At 39.9% G+C, this 22,456-nt stretch overlaps 2 protein-coding genes across 3 annotated transcripts in view; one reads left to right on the top strand and one right to left on the bottom strand.

Annotated features, from left to right (window-relative positions):
- Positions 1-81: 81 nt before the first annotated feature.
- On the bottom strand, positions 82-9,403 carry hadhab (hydroxyacyl-CoA dehydrogenase trifunctional multienzyme complex subunit alpha b). The gene is made up of 20 exons (XM_085391427.1): positions 9,258-9,403; positions 7,367-7,408; positions 7,201-7,271; positions 6,981-7,114; positions 6,717-6,855; positions 6,504-6,623; positions 6,059-6,161; positions 3,996-4,118; positions 3,788-3,906; positions 3,538-3,594; positions 3,337-3,446; positions 2,841-2,975; positions 2,520-2,691; positions 2,330-2,416; positions 2,054-2,194; positions 1,895-1,963; positions 1,582-1,777; positions 1,362-1,476; positions 1,018-1,163; positions 82-911 (listed from the first exon to the last, which is right to left on the bottom strand). The coding sequence occupies exons 1-20, from the start codon at positions 9,322-9,324 to the stop codon at positions 766-768; spliced, it is 2,292 nt and encodes a 763-aa protein (XP_085247553.1). The 5' UTR covers positions 9,325-9,403; the 3' UTR covers positions 82-765.
- A 1,425-nt stretch (positions 9,404-10,828) lies between these two features.
- rps6ka5 (ribosomal protein S6 kinase A5) overlaps positions 10,829-22,456 on the top strand; it is a 28,956-nt gene continuing 17,328 nt past the window's right edge. The window contains exons 1-15 of one of the 2 annotated variants that reach the window (XM_085392360.1): positions 10,829-11,052; positions 11,215-11,299; positions 14,402-14,473; positions 14,649-14,867; positions 15,087-15,202; positions 15,288-15,389; positions 15,724-15,807; positions 15,902-16,005; positions 16,100-16,250; positions 16,356-16,517; positions 17,794-17,919; positions 19,083-19,216; positions 19,950-20,043; positions 20,962-21,132; positions 21,452-21,643. In XM_085392360.1, coding sequence (XP_085248486.1) covers positions 11,230-11,299; positions 14,402-14,473; positions 14,649-14,867; positions 15,087-15,202; positions 15,288-15,389; positions 15,724-15,807; positions 15,902-16,005; positions 16,100-16,250; positions 16,356-16,517; positions 17,794-17,919; positions 19,083-19,216; positions 19,950-20,043; positions 20,962-21,132; positions 21,452-21,643 — 1,797 coding nt within the window. In that variant the 5' untranslated portion in view covers positions 10,829-11,052; positions 11,215-11,229. Of the gene's footprint in view, positions 11,300-14,401; positions 14,474-14,648; positions 14,868-15,086; positions 15,203-15,287; positions 15,390-15,723; positions 15,808-15,901; positions 16,006-16,099; positions 16,251-16,355; positions 16,518-17,793; positions 17,920-19,082; positions 19,217-19,949; positions 20,044-20,961; positions 21,133-21,451; positions 21,644-22,456 lie in introns of both variants that reach the window. The other variant, XM_085392359.1, reaches the window with a different exon arrangement.

Genomic DNA, 22,456 nt, shown 5'->3' with positions numbered 1-22,456 from the left:
CAGCAAACCTTGTGGCCCACAGACGCGGCTCGTTTCCCATCTGAGCAGGACGTGAACGCACCTTGCAAAAGACAACGCAGGTTTATTTCATTCAAGCTTTTATTTCACATCACATTGTCCAGACCAAACCAGAAAATCTTCCACGTAGAAAAAAGAATGAAAAGGCATTCGCTAAAACATACTTGTAGACATTCATTATAGAGGAATTTCATTGTTACCATTTGGAGCCGTTTATTTTACATCTACAGTGTTTTTACATATGCAATGTGTAAATAATTAGCCCCTAACACACCTATGCAATTTTTTTGTTAATGATAAAAAAACAACTTCAATTTTAGATCATCCGTTGCCAGTTTATTAGATAGACCTAACAAAAACCAATGCAGTCTGATCTCCATGAAGATGGAAATGTTCCAGTTTTTCTGACAGTTTTAAAGAGGTATTGATTGCGTTTTATGATAATTTGGGATGCTTTTGTGCACACACACCGTGGGAAAGAATTCAACACACCTCAGATTGCATCCTGTCAAATAATCACAAAATTAGATCTACACCACTTTAAAACACATTAAAAAACAGAACATTACAAATTTCATGAAGGCAGAATTTACTGTAGGACTATTACATTAAACAGCATTACTTAAGGTTAGGTCAAGGTTTAGACTCAGTGCGTTTCCCCACCCTATACCGATATAAATGTTAGGCACATTCAAATGGCAGGCTGGAGTTTTTACTATTAGCTACTGGCACAGCATGGTGATTCGGTCACTTGTGAAATTTCTTGCTGGAATCTTTTGCATGGTCCAGTAGAAGCTGGCATGGTGCAAAGTGATTCCCGTAGACGGCCTCGTATTGCCTCATCTTGTTCACCAGTTTGTCAGCACCAAAGCTGTCCACGAAACGGAAAGGTCCTGGAAGCAGCAAGATGTATGAGAAATATTAGTATTACATACATTAAACAGGAGTAACTGCAAGATGAGTATTCAGTTGTGAAATGCCTTTGCAATCAAATCTGACCTCCAAGGCAGGGGGGGAATCCAAGACCAAACACTGCTCCGATGTCTCCTTCCAAGGGGTTGTTCAAAATACCTTCTTGCAAACACATCACAGCTTCGTTGACAAATCGAGAGACAAGTCTGTACTGCACTTCAGAGTCTGATGAACTGTGAGAAACACGAGTGGTTAAACATCCCAACCTCAAGAAGCAAGTAGAACACTGCATGAACTTTTAGATTTAGACCTGCAATGATAGCACTTTCTCTCCCCCCCCCCCCCCTTTTTTTTTTTTTTTTTAATAAGAAAAGTCTGAACTGAATGTCCTTTTACTACTACTACTACTACCTCTATAACTGTCAACTTACACAGAGGGGTTTGGTGTCAACTTATATTTCTCAAGAATGTCTCCAATATCCGGGTTCACATCTCTGACTTTAGTTCCTGGCTGGTAGACGTAGCAACCCTTTCCTGATTTGCGGCCTTGAGAATAATAAAGAAAACATTAACACAATTGAGAATCAAGTAAAATTAAAACTTAAGCCCTTAAGTCACTCACCATATTTCAGTAAGAAGTGAAGTACATACCCTTGAATCCAAGGTCCACCATAGTCTTCAAAACCTCCACATTTCCACCACCAAAGCGGGAGCCAAAAGCTTTCCCAAGGTCCTCTGCCACATGGGCTGCAACGTCAATGCCAACTTCATCAGCCAGTGTGGCCAAACCCACGGGGAACCCAAAACCTGTGGTGAGTGCATCCAGTTTCTTGGGGTCAACACCTTCCTGTAAATGCGGAAAGATAAATTAACATATTCTCTATTAAATATTGATGCTGTTACATCATTTACAGCAGTCAGCACTGAACTCCGAGCTGGAATTTGTTACTGGAACAACACTAACCTGAAGTAATCGCACTGCCTCAGCCAACATGGGAGCCAGGCATCTTGTTGTGTAGAATCCGGGTCCATCCTGCAAAAACATGTTACATTTTAAGCTAAACCATTGTTAGTTTTAGTTTAAACTAAGAGGGGAAAGAACACACATGGCGCCAAATCTCACCCCAACAACTATGATGACTTTTCCTTGCTTCAGGCCAACTGCCACAGCGGAGGCAGTGGTGTCCTTTGATGTCTTATCAGTGGTTATAATCTCAAGGAGCTGCATCTTGTCCACTGGAGAGAAGTAGTGCATTCCAATCACCTAAGAATGGAGAAATAAAACAAATCAAAACTTTCTGATTTCAGGTTAGGTCAACATCAGCACCATTTTTTATGGATTTTTATATATAGCATTATTTGAAAGGTGGATCTTAGGAAGTTAAACTCAAGTACAGACCTTTTCTGGTCTTTTGCTGGCAGCTGCGATGTCCTTTATGGGCAGAGCAGATGTGTTGCTGGCAAATATGCAGTGAGGGGGGATCACCTGAGGACAAAAGCAAGATCACAGCTCAAAGTTACAGTTAGTGCTACAAATGCTTACAAACCAAGTATAAATCACATGGTTTAAAAAAAAAAATTATACTCACAGCTTCCACCTCCTTTATAACTTTATGCTTGATGTTTATGTCTTCAAACACAGCTTCAATAACCATGTCGGCCTTTTCAAAACCCTTGTACTCCAACTGGCCAGTCAGGTTAGACAGTATAGAGTCTCTCTCAAACGATGTAATGCTCTTCTTTTTAGTCTTATCATTGAGCCTTGTTTTAAAAGAAAGAAGTCATACGAGTCAGCAAAAAAAGCTATAACATTACCAGAGGTGACCTGACCGTTATTTTATCATGGCTGTGTCACTGCATTTCCCATCAGGAGGTGGGTTCGGTGCTGGGTGATATAGAAATGAGCTCACCCTTTGTAAACCTGCTGTTCGCCTCTTGCCAGTCCTTCCACTGTGGTGTCTTTCAGGATTGTATGCACACCTTTGTCCACGCTCACTTGAGCAATACCTGCTCCCATAAGACCTGCTCCCAAGATGGCAAGAGTGCTAGTGGTAAAGAAAGACAACCTAGATGTTAACTTACTGTCATGAGGGTCAATATGTCATATTATTTAAAAAAAATAAAAATAAATAAATAAAATAAAATCAGCAGCAAGAATTCACGCAGGACTAAAACTCATTAAAAAAATATCAAGGGCAGGACATTAGCAACTTTAATTATTAAAAGAGGAAGACTTGCTTGGGAATGTTCATGTGGGTTGTACTTTTTTGAAAGCTTTTGGCTTGTTTATAGTTCTGTTTTGACTTCTGGCAAATTACCAGTTGTGTTAAAATTCTTTAAGTTGTTTTGTTTTTAAATTGCTGGATGCAAATATGCTAACTCCCTTCCCATCTGCATTACACTTACTTCACTTCTCTTTCAGGGGTTCCAAAGCGATTCTTCTTGCATGCAACCTGACCATGGTACAGACCAATCAGGGCTGCCGATTCTGAAGTTTTAGCCAACTGACCAAAATTCTGTGATGAACATGGATATTGATGCCGTTTATAAACACATTTTATTAATGTAAATATTTAGGGTGCCAATAATTTAGGAAAACAACCTCACCTGAGACTCCGCTAAGTATCCAGCAACAGGTCCTTGTTCAACTCCAGTTTTCACACACTAAGAGGAGGAAAAAATATATAATAAAAATGTTATATTATTTTCTTAAAAAATCTCGTCATAGAAGCCAAAGGTGCAGATTGCATGAGAAAGGTTTACCCAAAAGCGATGCCATGACTTTGACTTCTCTGTACTATTCATATCTTTCACTGTATTTCCTAAAACATATTCATTAGAAGGCGCTTTTACTTACTTCGATGATTTTCAGGGGTGCTGGATAAAGTCCTTTGCTTTGCTTCATAACTTTGCCTTGGACCGTTTTGTAAATCTGATTCCGGACAAAGGGGAAGCTCATAACATAGTCTTGAATCTCTATGGAGATAAGAACAGAAATGTTATTACGATAAAACAAGCAAGAGTGACTACAGAATCAAATGATAAACAAATCCAATACAACTTACTCTGCATTGTACCCTTTTCTTTGCGAAGAGAAATCTTTTTGTTGGCAATCCCTTTGGCACACTCAATGGCAACTTCCTCAAGGTATTCTATTGTTCTTTCCTCTGGACTCTTCAGTCCTGGTCCTTTAATACAAACAGAAATAATCTCATCCTCAGACTGAACAACGTACACTCAAATACCGTATTTTCACGACCATAAGACGCACTGTACTAAAAGGCGCAGTCTCAGTTATGTGTGCCATTACTGTATTTAACACACACATAAGGCGCACTGGATTATAGGGCGCATACAAGTACCGTATGCGTATTTAAAAATAAAGCGGGAGCAAACCTGAGTTCGGTACCTTACTCACATTTTTATTACCAGTAATCGTCATCATCAACAACACACAAGCATACAAGTGTGCGTATTTAAAAATAAAGCAGGAGCAAAACAAAGTTTGGTACTCACATTTTTATCATCAATCAAACCCATCGAAGTCCTCATCCTCTGTATCTGAATTGAACAGCTGCGCTAAATCTCCATCAAACATGCCAAGTTCACTTTCTTCACTGTCAGAGTCACTTTCCGTGCCGTGCGGCTCCTCGGAAATGATGCCGGCTTTTGCGAAAGCTCGAACAACAGTGCCAGCAGACATGTTAGCCCAAGCATCTACAATCCATTGGCAAATTGTGGCGTAACTCGCCCGGCGCTGCCTTCCACTCTTAGTGAAACTGTGGTCTCCATCGGTCATCCATCGCTCCCACGCCGCTCGCAGCCTTACTTTGAACGGGCGGTTCACACCGATGTCCAGCGGTTGGAGTTCCTTTGTCAGGCCTCCCGGAATGACAGCAAGCTCACAGTTCATTTGTTTCACTAGTTTTTTCACATCGGCTGTGAGATGGGCACGCATAGAGTCACAGATCAACAGCGATGGTGATGCGTGGAAAAAAACCACCTGGTCTCCTTACATACACCTCCCTCAGCCACTCTTTCATCATTTCCTCATCCATCCAGCCCTTTTCATTTGCCTTAATGATGATTCCTGCTGGAAACTTCTCTTTAGGCAAAGTCTTTCGCTTAAAAATCACCATAGGCGGCAGTTTCTGTCCATTAGCATGGCAGCCAAGCACAACAGTAAAAGAAGACTTTTCATACCCCGTTGTGCGTATCGCTACCGTGCTGGTCCCCTTCTTCTCCACAGTGTGACTCACCGGGATGTCAAAAGTGAGCGGGACCTCGTCCATGTTTGTGATGTGGCTGGGCTGGATGTTTTTGTCGCCGATGTGTTTGCTGCAGTAGGAGCGGAAGATGGCCAGCTTTTCCTTATAATCTGCTGGAAGTTGCTGCGCTACCGTAGTCCTGGTCCGGATGGAAAAATGGCACCGTTTCATGAAACGAAAGCACCAAGACGGACCTCCTTGGAAATGTTCAATGTTCATCTCTTCAGCTAGTGAAACTGCTTTTAGCCGAATGGTGACCGTCGAAACGCTTCTACCGCTCGTTCTTTGCTCGATGATCCACCGCTCGAGTCTTTCCTCCAACTCGGGCCACCTCGCCTTATGTCCGCGGAAACTCTGCTGCGTTTTCTTGACCTGCCGGAGCTTGTTTTCTAGCTTCTTCCATTTGCAAACCATCGATTCGTTAATCTTAAATTCTCTCGCCGCTGCTCGATTTCCATGTTCCTCCGCATAGCTGATGGCCTTCAGTTTAAACTGTGCTTCATAAGCGTGTCTCTTTGCCATTTTCAGGGTTGTTAAAACAACGATGTTCCACATAATGCACATACCTGTCCTTTTATACAGGTATGTGCGATTGTCCGGTATATACGATCAATGCCCACACTTCACCCTTTAGCCTTCTCATGGTGTTCTCTACTACGTCCTCCTTACAACACACAGGGCGCACTGCGCTATAGGGCGCGGCGTACTTTTTGAAGAAAATCTAAGACTTTTAAGTGCGCCTTATGGTCGTAAAAATACGGTACTTACCAAACTGCACAGATTACAGCAAATTATAATACTTCAAATTACCCACATGTTCACCATTTTTTAATTTTACTTGGGTAGCATTAGAGTTTTACCTAGAGGATCTACAAGTTGGTCAACAAGCCTCATCTTTTTGGCTTTATCTGCTCGGATATTTCGTCCTGTCAGCATCATGTCAAAAGCAGAGGGGAGGCCAACCTACAGGTAAAGAAAGCAGATCAATAATGCACTGAATAATCATCACTATTTAATGTGTGGAGAAAGAAAAATACACTAATATATTTTTTTAATTTTTATAGAGGTTATAATGTGGTCCACACTAGAAAACAGCACATGATGAACTGGAGTGATAATCAGTCTGCAAAGTCTCCAACAGCTTAAACCAATTACGAGCATTACCTGACTGCTCTGTATTAGAGCTTTGCCAATATAGAACATCGTTGCTACCATTTCACAAGTATCTCCCTGAATGCCACTTTTTTAAGTGAATAAAGTTCAACAAAATCAAAGACAATTTGGGGAATAAATTCCAGTACTAACCATTTTGGGGAGTCTTTGCGTACCACCAGCTCCAGGTAGAAGACCCAGCATCACCTCTGGAGTCCCGAGAACTGTTTTGTTGCTCTTTGTTGCAACTCTGTACTGGCAGGCAATAGCAAACTGAAATGCAACACAAAGAGCAGGTTAGAGAACACATTATCATCATCGATCCCTGTTAAACACAGCAAGCTGCTAAAAATAACACTTATTTACCTCTAAGCCGCCTCCTAAGCAAGAACCATTGATGGCAGCGACAATGGGCTTTGGAGATTTTTCAATCTGCTCAAACATTTTCTGTCCTTCCTGAGAAAGTTTGGTAACCTCTTCTGGGGTTTTGCAGCCCTGGATCATACTGAATCAGATGTAGAATATTTTAAATAAAATGACAAGCCACTTGGACTCATTATTCAGAGACGTCACTCATTTTAGGGTCACGCTTTGTGTCTGCACTACCACCCTTAAGGAGTTTGTGCTTACTTGATATCAGCTCCTGCAATGAAACATCCCGGCTTTGATGAGATAAGAACAGCACTGTTAATGGCATTGTTTTCCCACACTTCATTCATGACCTCTGTCATCTCTTTTTGCATTTGAATAGACAGTGTGTTGACCTAGAGGGAAACATAATTATAGTTACATTTAACCTGCACGATGCAAGACTGTAAAATAAACTAACTGTCTGTTACTGAGCTCACACCTTTGAGTTTGGGTCATTAATCCGTACAACAGCGACGTCTCCCTTGACTTCATAGTTCACATGTGTTCGGGCTGCAAATACAGAAAGAAGAGAGTGTAATTAGGTTCAGCGAGTGTCTGACATATTTTTATACAGATGATTGACAGTATGATTGTTCTGAAATTACCTAGCATGGCAGGAGATACTGAGAAGGAGCGATAAGATGGGCCTGTAAAAACCAAGGGAAAAGACAGTGCATTATTAGTTTATGTGCCAAGTTAGTTTACTATTGGGTTTTTCCATCACAAATCTCTGTATGACTTCTGCTGATCCATGTCCCATCTGCCTGAAAATTTTATGATCTAAAGTTAGGATAAATACACTAATTGCTGTTCAATTTTAGCTTTATATAGGAAATCCATTTAAGATGCACTTTTTTGAAAAATGGTCCAATCCTTTTCCAACATTTTTTCCCCACAAAGTTAATTCTCAGGTAGTATTTGTACATGAATATAAATATTACCATAAAGTTCAATCAGAGCCAGGGGTCTTGGCCTTGGAATACTACTTACCCGAAAGAAGCTACTAATCCCCCTTTTATTACTGTTAATTACTCAAATATACATTTATTTTTTTATGTAGAAAAATATTTACATTATACTTTCTGAGCCCTTGAAATCTCTTGGTATATGTTAAACTTAACCTGAATTAACACAATCCTTCAGGGTAGCAGATGTCAAAATGGTTGGTATAGGATGTATTGAAAAGGATATGAAATATGCATGTATTTCACAAAATCATTTTCTTAGTTATAATTAGAGTAAAATCTGGAAAAATCACAAGTTTTGTTTTTCCGGAATAGCTACAGATATTTCTTTTTTATTGTATAACTTGTCATATTAGCTCAATCCTGCACCAAAGTTAAGTAAGTTGATTATTCATTTCACGTTCAAAAGTATTATAGGAGTTTTGTTTTGCATAATCGTGAAATACAAGTATATATTATTTAGAAACAGTCACGTTGTCTTTTTTATATAAAGGTTTATATTAGTGTGAGCTCAAATGTAACACTTTCTAAGACTGCTTAAATTTATTTTTTCATATTTGAACTAAAAATGCAGATATATCTGTCCCATGTTACAGCTTCTGTTTCAATGTTATAGTAAGAAAGAATTTCAGGGTTTTACCTTTAATAGTTTTTGAGATATTAATGTTCAATGGCGTCAGATTTCAATGTGCGGGAAAAAAAGCCTGAAACTGGATGGGCAGGCCTTCTATAACAAAAATCTCTCTTTCTACATATACACATACGTGCGTGAAGCTAAACTTTCACAACAAGCATTATGTATGTTCAAATCTTGGGGCATAAAAGACAAATAAGAAATGATCTAACAGAAAAAAATGTCATGATCCGAGATGGAATAACCAGTTTTTAAAACATTTTGAAATATTTTAAACAATATCTTTTGCGTACAGATTTAAGAGTCAATGTCATATTTAAAAGGAACTTAAACCGAATGTCCTCGTGCATTAAATACATCTGATGTATATGAGACGTTCACACAACATTTCCGTGACCTCAGTGCACAGCGACCTTTCACCTACATTCTCCCCTCACCAGTAGGACAGAAACCGCGGTCATCACAATTGAGAATACTGTACACAAGCCTTTAAATCTCAGTCTGAACTGTCTTAATCAATACAATGTAAGGCTTAAAAGTGAAGCAAATCGATTTACAGCTTTGATCCACTCCCACTTTAACTTATGGGCTTCCGTAGCAGTAGGCTAGCTAGCGCTTAAAAGTGTTCTCGCTGCACAGATAAAAGTTTAGGAGTGTCGCGCACTTTGAAATTCTGGTTAAACTTTAATTGAGATATACGTTTACTGACTCAAAATTAGCGTTATTTAACCTGCACTACCACACGTTTATGCAGGGCATTCATTGGCGATAAGAGCTAGTCGCAAGCTAATTATACATTTAATACATTTACGACACTTAAATACATTTGGACTCTCGCTGCCATTCTCTCTTCCGACTTTGCTTAAAATGTCTGCATGAAACAAGTGTACAGTCTACCTGTAAAAACGTTATATCTCCTTAATGTGAGTCTGGAGAGAACACCAACAGCTCGTACACCGGCCATCTTGGAAGCGTAGGTCAGTCTGCGGTGGCGTGAAGGGAAGCTAGCTAACTAGGAGGTGCTTTAGAAGAGAAGAACAAGACTTGTACTACTTCCTGAAAGCGGTCAATCGGACAAGGTACTTATTGGCTGTCTTTCAACAAACCCCCACAGCATTGGTCAAATCTCAGGAACTCGCACGTAATTGGACGCCCAAAGACTACAAAACGCCTCTTAACCAAACTGTTAAAAATGAGCCAAACGTAAGTACTGCCGGCTGGGTTTCATCCACACTGTCCTTATACATTTTTTAAAATAAAAAATTCAAGCAATTACTACTATTGTTATTACTATTTTGTGTATAGCGAAAATGTTCAATTTTAAAGTTAACAATCACACCGTATTCATGATGCAATCGCAGCATGCTACCACAAGGTAGAGGCAGAAATCAGTGAATACAAACATAACCAGAATATTTGCACTGAGTTCTTTAAATAGCAGAGATATTTACCCATGTATATGTATTTATGACTAAAATGTCCTTTAGCTACAGATTTCAGAGAAGTGGCGCCTTTTAATAAAGGCACGCAGGAAGAACTGCGTCTTTTTTTAAAATTTATTTGCCTAAAGCTACAGTCTTCTGCATAGATAAAGGAAGCACATTTCTTCAGGTAGCCAACAATTTTGTGGTAGACTGCATGAATGATCAGTGCAGATTTGCTCTAAGAAAATTTGCTTTTTACATTAAGAAATATTCACACAGGAGATATTACAAATACAATTTATTGAACAAAAAAAAAGGAAAAAATATTTACAATTACTGTCTACGTGTTTGTTCTCCACAGTAACAGCACAAGGGCGACACCCCGTGGGCAGTTAACTGAATTGCATTAGATTGACAGTTTACGTTACAACCATCCACTTGAAGTTAACATACTAGCCTAACAGTTTTGCAGTTAATTCAATATTTATTAATGTTATAATGTTCACATTTGTGTTGAATCCGTTTTTGAGAGATTTCCTTTCAGAAGTGCGATCGTTTTGGATAAGGTGGTTTGTATTTCTGAGGAACTGCTCTACCTCAACTAACAGGAACTGATCACTTTCATGATATGCTGTTTGTGGCAAGACCAGATGAGGGGATAAAAGAAAATCTAAAAGAAAAGTAACTATAATTCCTTTTAGACATGTGCATAATAGTGAAACAATAAAATATTACTATCCTTAGGCAAAAGTCATACCAGCTCTGTATTGTTGGATTATCTCTTGAACCTATTGCACCATATTCCGTATTATGGTTATATGTTAAATCTGATACATTTTTCTTCATTCTAACTTTATTATCTTATTGACAGTAAGTAGGATAGGACTGAAGAGGTTTCATCAGAAAACTGAAGTGGAAAATCTAAAGTGAGATCTGCACCTAACACTGTAGGCCTGCATTAATTTATTACATTAGGACATGCGTGTAGTTTGTATTCATATGTATATGCTGTCTAAACTGATAAGAAGTATTTATTATACTTACATTCTGACCTTTGGCACAGCGTGTTAACACGGACATTTGAAGGCAGCACCAATATATTGGAGAAGGCGGGATTATGTGTCGTTACGACGAAAGAATCCAATCAGAGGCCAGCTTTTCACATAGTAACCCCAATCAGCGAATAGGGACTGGCTGGTTGCGAAGGTAGTGGTCGTGGTGGTGTACTGGAAGAAGCAAGTGTTTCCTCTGGGCTTGTTAGCTGCAAGGTTTAGTAACAACCTTTTACTCGTGTATCTGTCAGGTTAGGCGCCGAATTTATCGGCGTTTGATCCCTTTGTTATGCATTATATGGTTTCTGCATGCTAATTTTGCAATCTAGCTTGGCAGGTGAATCTAAATCTGTCTGAAAGCATATTTGAATATAATAGGGACACGAAATTACGATGCCATCCCCGATGGAGGGATCTTCCAGAGAAGGTGACCTGTTTACTGTGAAACACGAGCTGAAAAATGGTAAGTTAGCTGGGAGCCGGTAAAACTCAATGCTGTGAATTTCATTCGATATTTATGTTTTGGAGACACGTGTCGGAGCGAGAAAAATGTTAGCTGGGCTAGCTTAGGGGAGGCAACTGTCACTGTCAGTGATCGTTTGTAGTAAGCACTAACATCAACGTTACACAAGTTCAAACATGGCAGAGGAAAGCTAACATCCGACTGTCATTACTACTTATAACGTTACCGCGAACTCACACAAACTAACGTTATCTGACCATATTATTACGGCGAGCTAGCGGCTAGCGTTTGTTATAAACCGAACTCAACCAGGGAAATAACATTAGCTTAAGCTAGTTGTCAGCGTGTAACCAGGTTAAAAACAGAGCATCGATGAAGATTTCACTAAGTTAATGCCATTGTCAACGCCTTAACTTATTTTGCTGGGTTTTCCTGCTGTTGCCTGTGTGTGACTGTTTTTGCTGTCACAGCTAACTTCTCCTCAGTCAAAAAAGGCAGAGCCAGCTGCAGTGATGTCAAGTCCAACACGCTAATGTTAGCCTATAGTTTCATTCTGCATATTACACAATAGTTAAGATCACCTGTAACCTTAGCTACAGCTGTTGCTTCTAACAGTGCATGCAATGACATATTAATCTCCTGAGCAGCCTGGTTAACTTTATACTACTAAGCCTCATCCCTAAAAGGGTAATCTACTGAAGGACAGTATAGTGTGAGTTCACTAAGAATTTACAGTAAATCTAGGCAGGATTCACAAATAAACAGAGATTTTAATGTTAGTGTTCAATTCAATTCAATTCAATTTTATTTCTATTGTTCGAAAGAGGGTTTCTGTGAAGAAGTGAAGAAGACTGCTTAGTGAAGTTGTACAGTGGACAACTAGGTTATAATGATACAGGGCTCCTGTTCAGGCTCCAACATGACTATGCTGCACCCCGATTATTGCCCTGCCCTAAAAATGCAGTCTGTCTAGTTGTCACTTTTTTCCCTGTGTGTTTCATTTAACACAGTGAAACTTATGGCTACTTTGCATCCAGCTGTACCATTTTGTCTGTGGAGATGTCTTAGTCCAGAACAACCACACAGTTCTCCAAGCTCATATGTCAATATAAAAATATGTCAATATCAGTTGTCATTGCACCTCCCTGTCTTCCTGTTGGAGATCAAGGCAGAGCTGTACTAAATGTGGCTATGTTATCATAAAATAAGTAATCATGCTTGTGCTGGCAGTTGCACAATAAAAGAATATTCTTGCTTGTCCGGGGCTTGTATTAGATGTTGGGTCTTTAACAACAATTGCTCAGGAAACCAACCAAGCACAAAGTTTAACAGATCTGGGTTTTTTTTTAAAGTTTTTAATTAATTTATTTTTTTTAAAGGAAGCATAATTTCCCTCCAATAAAGCAAAGGGATTCCTAGGACTCCTCTGTTAGGCTATTAATAAACACCAAAATCAAACTGGGCCTTGGCAGGGTAAGCTTGACAAGGGTGTTATGCAACCTGAATCTCTGACCTTAAATTTGAAGGACAGCTTTGTTGTTCTGAAATGATACAGTGTGCGCTCAAATTGCCTAACAGTTGCAGCATTTTGTCTTGTGTGTAACTGGAGAAGCAGAGGAAAAGATTAAATCAGCCGCTTTAATTGCTCAGTACCCTATTTCCAGAGTGCGAGACAGAAGGAATGTGTTCACTACAATGGACATGCATGTCTAAGAGTGTGCCGTGCTCAGTCAGCTGTACTGGGAGACCATGATTTAGTGAGACACAGGGAGTCACAGACAGTGTGTGCTGAATTCAGTGAAGATCTTTAATGGAAGATAATGACCTTTTGCTGGTTAATTTAGCGAGTTTGCTTGCAGTGGAAGGGAGGATTATTTTGTAGTGCTGCATATTTAGGAGACAGGAAGAGCAAATGTGTTTTTGTAACACTTGTTTACATGGAGGAAGTTTGGTAATCATGCATGTGTTATTTGCGGTCATTTTTTTTTTTTAACGTAATGGTGAAGTGAAATCACCATAACAATGCTACCAGTCTGCTGTTGTTGGTGTTTTGTTGTCTCTTGTTTTAATTTGATGGTTCTTCATTTGAAAGCCCAATTCTCCAGCTTTTAAACCTTTTCATTAAGTCTCAGTTAAGTCACATAGTAAAGTGCATCAGAATTCAAACTTGACCCCAATCTACAAAACAAGTGTACCAAAAAATGTCTACTGGTAGACATGCAGTGTTGATAACTCAACAGTAGTTAAAAACAAATTAAGATTTGTTTTGTTGATTAATAATAGATAAGAGGAGAATTTTTTACTCATAGTCCTTTATTTCATCCCCAATAGAGCACACGAGCATGGTAGTTAACAAACCATCTTTAATCCTTATTATTTAAGACTGGAAACAGATATATTATAGAGCTGTGGGGTAAAGATCGGACCAGAAATTAAACCCTTCAGTTTTCTATTACAATGTGTATCCACAGTTTGTGCTTCTTTGAACCTTAGGTATCTTGACTTTACTATCTAATCTTTAGCCATTAATAGTTATTTCCAGGTACTGAAAAATGCCAGGTGGGAGCTTCATAGTGCAACTGCATACAGTCAGGCTGTGAGTATAAACAAGGATGCACTATGGGAAGCACTGAGACATTTGCTGAACATTGGTATTAGCCTATATTAGCCTTATTAACTGGTACTGGGATATTGCTAAACAAAATCGCATTTGCAAATATCAGTGGCCAATATTTATGTGTTATATCCGTTTTGCACTGGCCTGCCTGTTTCTCTAGAGCAAAAGGGGGAATAAAAAACAACAAAAACCAAATGAAAAATGAAAAATAGTCATATCCAGAATTTCAGAGCATCCCTAAATATAAAGTTTTTCTTGTAGTAAGCATTAAGTGATCTTTCAGTGCTAATAAACTTTATCCTATGTGATTTAATTGCTTTGGAGAAATCTTAAAAATATAATTTCACTGACAATTACTTTTCATGCCAAAAATACAGTATGAATATATTTTCAAGTGTCTGTGTATATTGACAATCAAGCCATCTTTATTATTTCAAGTATTCACTACAAATATATTAATATTGTTATTTTTACTTTGACTTCAGCCAACCTGACGGGCCATGTAGAGAGGGTGGGGATAGAAAACTTTGAGCTATTAAAGGTGCTGGGTACCGGAGGTAAGTGCAGTGTTACTTTCCCTTAATGTAAACTTGAACATTCAGAAATTTGTTTGCACGCCATTCTGTCATCCAACAAAAGAGTGTTTTTGGAATGCTAAGCGTGTCGAACGAGTCTTTTCTGTTTACCCACCTTCATTGAACTTTGCCCTGTCTGTGATTATTTTCCTGCCAGCATATGGAAAGGTGTTCCTCGTGAGAAAAGTCAGTGGCCATGATGCAGGAAAGCTTTATGCCATGAAGGTTTTGAAGAAGGCCACTATTGTACAGAAGGCCAAGACTGCAGAACACACGCGGACCGAGCGGCAGGTGTTGGAGCACATTCGCCAGTCTCCATTCCTTGTCACACTTCACTATGCCTTCCAAACAGAAACCAAGCTGCACCTCATTCTTGGTGAGGATATTTGATAATAATTTTTTAAATTTTAAGATAAATTCAGATTTTAAATTGTTATATCAAAGATTTAAGGCCTATGGCAACTGTCTGAACCCAGTGGAAAACCCCCACATTTTTAACAGCTAAATATATTAATGTACGCAGAGAATAAAAATTGTCTTTCCTTGTAGGGACATTAACTAACTTACATAACAAACATGATGTTTTCCTTTATAGATTATGTAAATGGTGGGGAGCTCTTCACGCACTTAGTGCAAAGGGTGCGGTTTAAGGAGCAAGAAGTAGCCCTGTATAGTGGAGAGATTGTCTTGGCACTAGAACATCTACACGAGGTGACCTTCAGATTTAGCTCAACAGTAAACAGTAGCGCTTCTTCCGTCCTTGATGATTAACCTGTGTTTCATTTTCTTGTTCCAGCTTGGGATTGTCTATCGGGACCTTAAACTTGAGAATATTCTACTAGATTCAAACGGTCACATAGTTCTCACAGATTTCGGCCTTAGTAAAGAATTTGATCAGGTACAGTTTGCCTTTATGTGTTTAAACCTCTCAAACCTTTTCTATTCTCAAAATACGTTTTAGCTAATAAAACCCCAAAAAGGACATTTTGCTTTTTCTTTAATGCCCTCAAAAACCCAACTGTGAAGCCAGATTTTTACTTTAAATAGTGTGGGTTTGGGTATTTCACATTAGAGATATTTTTTCATCAGTATAGAGATATAACCACTTCTCACTTCCTCATTACAAATGCAGAGAAATATTAGGATGCAGCGTCTGTTAGGATAGAGTATTTTATCTCTATTCTGTGTCATATTTGTCTTACGAAATGTTTGGTTTTGTTTTTAAAAAATAGGCTGAAAGAGCTTTCTCTGTCTGTGGCACCATTGAATATATGGCTCCAGAAATTGTGGAAGGAGGAGAGTCTGGACATGACAAGGTAAATTCTAGTTTCATGTCATTGCCTGTTTGATCAAATCATGTTGCACACTCTCCAGTGAGAAGTCACGGTTAGGTGCTTTCATGCATTCCAGGCGGTGGACTGGTGGAGCCTCGGCGTGCTGATGTATGAGCTTTTGACTGGTGGGTCGCCCTTCACTGTTGATGGAGATGAGAACTCGCACACGGACATTGCCAAGTATGAATTCTCCTTGATCATCAGCCTCAGCTTGCAGCTATATTTCAGTTATAATCAGTCTATAATGCTGCTGTATATCTCTCGCACATCACAGGAGGATTGCCAAAAAAGATCCCCCTTTCCCTAAAGACATGGGACCACTGGCCAAAGACCTAATCCAGCGACTCCTCATTAAAGATCCAAAGAAGAGATTAGGGTCGGGGCCTAATGGAGCGGAGAATGTAAAGAAACACCCATTTTACCAGGTGGATTTCATTGCCTGTCTTGTAATGGTCACGATATTTAATATAACTAATGGACTGAGATGTCATTGTTTTGTACTGAGTATTTCTACATGGTTTTCACATTAGAAAATTAACTGGGAGGACTTGGCAGCCAAAAAGGTGCCTGCGCCACTCAAGCCAGTGATTCGGGATGAGCTGGACGTCAGCAACTTTGCAGACGAGTTCACAGAGATGGACCCCACCTACTCTCCCGCAGCTCTGCCTCAGAACTGTGACCGCATCTTCCAGGTGGGAGGGAAGGAAGACATCTTAGACAAGCAGACTGTGTTTTGTTGTGACTCATGCTGCTGCTGTTTGCAGACAGGAATATTTCTTTGTGCTCCTTGGAGGTCATCGCACAGGACACCGTTTATCGGCATTTGTTTAGAGCCCGTGTTTGTCTGGGCTTTGGTAGCAGGCAGTGTGAAATGTTGACACGGATGAAAAATCGCATTATACATTATCCGCTTTTTGTCTGTGACTATATTTGACATACTTCACAGCAATTGAAGTAATCAAGTGAAGTTTTGAATATCCTCAAAAGGTTGCTGTAAGTCAACATGAGTCTGTCTGTGTGCATTGGTATTCAAATTGACTAAAGGGTCTTTTATTGAAGTAATTGCTGCCATATGCAGCTCTTATTGAAGTAACAGATGTGAATGACTATTTTTGATGTAGCTTTGAACCATAATATGGCCCACAACTCCATGCCAGCTGATGGCTGTCTGATGTATTGCATGAAATTTCAACTCTGATTGCCTTCTGGATCCTTGAGCATGCTAGATCAATAGATCCATTAACGGGCTTCTCTCATGGAATAAAAGGTTACACTTTGAGAGCATCACCACGTCTGTCTCGGTTACGCCTTCAGTCTTTGATTGCCAACTTCATCTTGGCTTTTTTCACTCTCAGCTGCCATTCATGTAGTCTGAAATTTTGTGGTCTTTATAATTTGCAAGCCTAGCAATCTCTGCGATAACGACAGCAATCCCAGTTTTAAACCGTGCACTTGCTCCCCCGCCGTGTCGCACAAAACAAAATTAAAATTGCATTAAGAGCGCCAAGATGTAATTTCACAGCAGAGCAATCAAATATTCAAGCCCGGCAATTTAGGGCATCTCATTCATTCAACACCCATCCTTCCGTCCATCCATTGCTGTCACTACATATCACACAGCTGTGTGTGTGCCGGTGTAAAAGAGAGAGGGAGAGATTAATGCCAGCTCAAAGCTCTGTGCTCCCCACAGCTGGAATTAAGCAGGCAGCGCTCCACAATGACAGGCCTAACAATAGGAACAGCTGGACAGCCACTGTCAGTCACACATGAAGAGAATTGGGCTTATTGTTGAGCTGACAGGCTGGTTTTGATAGATTTAAAGAAAACTACGCAATTTTGTTTTATTTTAAGGGACTCTATTTTTCTGTGGCAGTGGAGGAAGTTTCCTTTTCTCCTGCCCTAGTCCATCTCTCGCTTTATGTCTTAGTAAAATGTAAACACCTAGGGCTCTTGTGTTTTTATTTGCAGGGTTACTCTTTTATGGCCCCCTCCATCCTGTTCAAAAGGAATGTGGTGATGGATGACCCTGTCCAGCTGTGTGGGGGTTCTGAAAAGCCAGGCTCAGCTGCGGTGGCCCGCAGCGCCATGATGAAGGTAAAATGAATGGACTTGGTTCTCCGAGCACAAACACACTTAAGCTAATGGATGCTGTCACAGACAGATGAGAACTTTTCCTTCCTTTCCTTTCCATTCCACTTGAACTTTATTTTTCTTCTGTGCTAGTTTTACTGCACTCACGTTCCGTTTCAGGCTTAATCCTGTTTATTTAATAGCGTTTGTTCGTGAATACACTTGCGTGTCTTTGCAGCATAATGCTTTTTGAAAAGGTAGCAGTGCTTTTTGTGCGCTCAGTTAGCTTAAAGCTTTCTCAACAACATCCTGGGAAACTGAGCTGTTTTGCAAACCTTAGCATTTTCTATTTATTATGAGATTAGTCATAATGCTGAAAGGTATTGTAATTATTTATCTTAGTCCTTTTCAGTTTGCTGCTTCAATAATCCAAGAAAACGGAGGGAAAAACAAGAAATTGGGCTTTTAAATTGTATCTAAACAATGAAGGAAATTAGTGGTTTAACTACAGTAGCTGGCTTTTCTTTTCTAAAGTTTCCACTGGGTGCACATTATAGGTTTTAAACCAGATTCTGGTTAGCAAACAGGAAGCTTATTAACGGTATTTCTGTCTTATCATGTGACGATCTTAACTCTTTTAGTTCAGATCTAAAGTCGAGACTTTCAGTGCTATTTTTTTTAAAGTCCTCGTCACATTTGTATTTCTTCTTTTCGATTTTGCATGTGAAGTGTACAGGGTTGGTGTGGTGATATACTTAAAAACAACCCTTTGTGTAGCATAAAACTAGAATGAGAGAAGAATTATTATGAACATTATTATGGGTGAGAAGAGGGATAGCTTTGGGGATTCTAGCTGTAATTGAATCAGGATTTTTAATATAAATTCTGCATACAACCTCCAGAAAAGACTTGACTAAAAGAAAGGGAATAGAAAGAATGAAGAATGTCAAGTGTACCAAGTATTCTCTGTAGAAAACTGAAAGCAACTAAGGCCCTGAGATAATACTCAGATAATTGGCAAATTAATTTGGTCATAAGTAATGTAGGAACTTGCAAAATCTCTACTTTAATTCTACAAACAAACATCCTATATCAGGCTATAATATTTAATGTGAATTTTATTTGCGTGATAATAAAATATACACATAATTCTTACTTTTTGTGATTATTTTTATGCGTATTTGCAGGACTCGCCTTTCTATATGAGTTATGAAATGGACCTGAAGGAAAGTGCTCTGGGGGAGGGTAGCTTCTCGATCTGCAGACGGTGCACACACAAGAAGACTGGGCAGAAATATGCAGTCAAGATTGTCAGCAAGAGGTACGAGTTCACTGGGTGCACACATGTGTTTGTCAACTCAGATGCTTTTGGCTCTGTCTTTTGTTTATAGATTTACTGGATCAGTTGGACCGCCACCCTCCTCCATCCCCTGCTCAGCCAAGTCTGAAGCCAGTCTGAGAAGACTAATAAATGTTAAACTAACAAAGGCCAAATAATGTCATAATTCGACCTGATTACATATTTTCCTGATTTTTTTTTTTCCCTATGAAAAATCCAGGTTATATAAGTAGATCACTTGGTTGTTTTTACTGCCACGTCCTGTAAAATCCCATGTATGCTTATAATACACTCCTCCACAGTTTGGCACCCAGTATTATAGTTCTGATTATAGTTGACATTAGGACTGATGCAAGGCAAACCCATGTCCAGTATTTTCTAGCTCTTCGTTGGTTAGAGCAAAACTGCCCTAAAGTATTTTGGAAATTCCCCTAAAGTAAACAAAATAAATAAAAGAAACCTAATTCCTAAAACCTAATATTTTCCAGTGTGTTCTGGGTTATAAAAGGATTTTTTTTTTTTTTTATACTGTATTGAGCATGTTATAAGAAAACGTTAACGTGGTACAACTAATAGTGTTGTAATGTGTGTAAATGTTTTGTCTTCTTTAAAAAAAAAGAAAATCTTAGCATATTGTGCTCCTAAACATGTAATGCAAAAGTAGGAAAATGTTCCACTTGTCCTGTGTGTGTATATGTGACTGGCTTTGCTGTAGGATGGAGGCCCAGACTCAGCGGGAAATAGCAGCCCTGAAGCTCTGCGACGGTCACCCCAACATTGTCAAGTTACATGAAATTTACCACGATCAGGTAAAGATAATCGCGTCCGTTACATTTGCCTCCATAAATTCTGTTTTCCATGGGGACTGCAGCCTTATTAAGTCGAGGAAATGGAACAAGGCAGATTAATGGGGATGCTGGTAGCCCTCTGGGTGTTTCTTTATCTCTTTGCATATTGTTTCATGAACATCTCACACTGTGCTCAATATTTCGCCTCTGATTTATTTCTAAACTGCAGCTGCACAAACATCCATTTTTTGCCACTGAATAGTAACAACCTAGATTCACTTGTTTTGCTAATTGAGCCGCACACTTAACCCAAACTAAGCGCGCATATGTTCTAAATGTAGCTTACCCCCGGTATATGGAAGGTGTGACCGTGTGTGTGACTGTGTACAGCTTCATTAGCCTCGGTCCTTCATGCCCAGGAGCACCACTTTAGTCCTGATGAGCTCAGTGGGGTTATTACTGTACCTCACAGGTCTGTGACCCAGATCAAAGCAGCGCTGCCTCACCCGCCTCAGCTGAGTCCTGTCTTTGTTCCCTAGATCCTGCACTAATGAGAAGCTCAACCCCGCTGCTCTGGCACATCATTCTCCTGCCACTTTGTCTGGCCCCTTTCATTTTTACTTAATACCAATGTGGTTTAATGTCACCATCATGAGATCAAGGATGGTTTTTTGTGTGTGTTTGTTTCTGTTTGTTACGCAATAGAAAAATTACAGTTTAATGTTTCACCCATCACTTTTCAGTTGTTTTCAATGTGGTGTTCAAGCTTTGAAAGCAACATTGATGATATTTTAGGAAAGACAAACTTTCCAATATTTATTTAATTGCCAAACATTTAAGAGTGTTTGTGCATGCCGAGCTAATTCAAGGGTTGTTAAAGAATATAGGTTAAGAGTGGGTGTAACAGATGTAACCTTATCCTGTATGTGTTTGCTGTAGCTTCACACATACCTGGTTCTGGAGCTGCTTGGTGGAGGGGAGTTGCTGGATAGAATCCGCCGGAAACAACATTTCAGCGAAACGGAAGCCAGCCGGATCATGCGCAAACTGGTGTCTGCTGTCAGTCACATGCATGATGTAGGAGTTGTGCACAGGGATCTTAAACCGGAGGTATTGGAGAGCTTCTCAGCTGAGCTATTGCCAGAGATTTCTTTCTGTCCAAGCACAGTTTGTGTCTTTGTGATGAATGCAGGCTGGCTGGATCGTACGTTTCTGAAAAAGAATTACTGTGTTTTTCTGAACTTTGTATGATCTGTCCTTCTCTCGTTCTCACTCTGCTATTTTTTTACAAAACAAGAGTAAAATTGTTTGACCCCAACGTGGGTCACAAGTACCTGGTCAGTCATGATGTACAATTTACTACTTGAGTGAACCAGTTCTGCTGAGCTGAGAAAAATGATTGCTGTGCGTGTCTCAAATTGCTTTGTAGAACCTGCTCTTCACAGATGAGAGTGAGAACTCTGAGATAAAAATCATAGACTTTGGCTTCGCTCGACTGAAACCACCAGACAATCAGCTCCTAAAGACTCCCTGCTTCACCCTACAGTATGCTGCACCAGAGATACTCAAATATGATGGCTATGATGAGTCCTGTGACCTGTGGAGTCTAGGGGTCATCCTGGTGAGTGGAGCAGCCACGCTCAGGTTAAATCAAAGCACTATTAATTTGACCGAGGATCATTGATTGTTCAGCAATTGGGGAGAGAACAACGAGCAAACCGTTATCTGAGTTTTTGAATGGTGAACAAGCTGTTTATGCTAACGTTACCATTTACACTATATGAATCATAGATTGTAGTGCATTTATTGATGTTCATGTGGTGAGCCTAGGACTGTTGCATTGTTGGTAGGGTTGAGTTGGCTGGAAATGGAAGGGTATTGGATCTTTAACTTACTTTAAATCCTGACTTAAGGCTTTAATTTGAATTCCATTAACCTGTTCTATTATTAATATTTTTAGGTACAATTGTTGATTACAGTTATAGCTGATCTTTTTTATGGTTATATAATTAATAGATTAGTAGGCCTTCTTTTTTTTTATTTTTTTATATCCATCCATCCATCCATCCATCTTCATCCGCTTTGTCCGGGGCCGGGTCGCGGGGGCAGCAGCCTAAGCAAAGAGGCCCAGACCTCCCTCTCCCCAGCCACCTCCTCCAGCTTGTCCGGGGGAATACCAAGGCGTTCCCAGGCCAGCCGAGAGATATAATCTCTCCAGCGTGTCCTGGGTCTGCCCCGGGGCCTCCTCCCGGTGGGACATGCCTGGAACACCTCACCCAGGAGGCGCCCAGGGGGCATCCTTGTCAGATGCCCGAACCACCTCAGCTGGCTCCTTTCGATGTGGAGCAGCAGCTGCTCTACTCTGAGCCCCTCCCGGATGGCCGAACTTCTCACCCTATCTCTAAGGGAGAGGCCAGCCACCCTTCGGAGGAAG

This window comes from Rhamphochromis longiceps, linkage group LG19 (assembly GCF_057381845.1).
Source record: "Rhamphochromis longiceps isolate RC_006_pf linkage group LG19, R_longiceps_female_GT1.1, whole genome shotgun sequence".
NCBI lineage: Eukaryota > Metazoa > Chordata > Actinopteri > Cichliformes > Cichlidae > Rhamphochromis > Rhamphochromis longiceps.
Note: the sequence above shows the minus strand (reverse complement) of the source record. Positions and strands in the feature narration are given on the sequence as shown.

Bases quoted from the DNA above. Each gene is read 5' to 3' on its own strand.
- hadhab (XM_085391427.1), bottom strand. From the start codon at position 9,324: ATGGCCGGTGTACGAGCTGTTGGTGTTCTCTCCAGACTCACATTAAGG. The intron at 2,692-2,840 runs GTGAGCTCATTT...TTTTAAAACAAG, and splicing joins GAACAGCAGGTTTACAAAGG to GCTCAATGATAAGACTAAAA. The intron at 1,778-1,894 runs GTTAGTGTTGTT...CCGCATTTACAG, and splicing joins AGGCAGTGCGATTACTTCAG to GAAGGTGTTGACCCCAAGAA.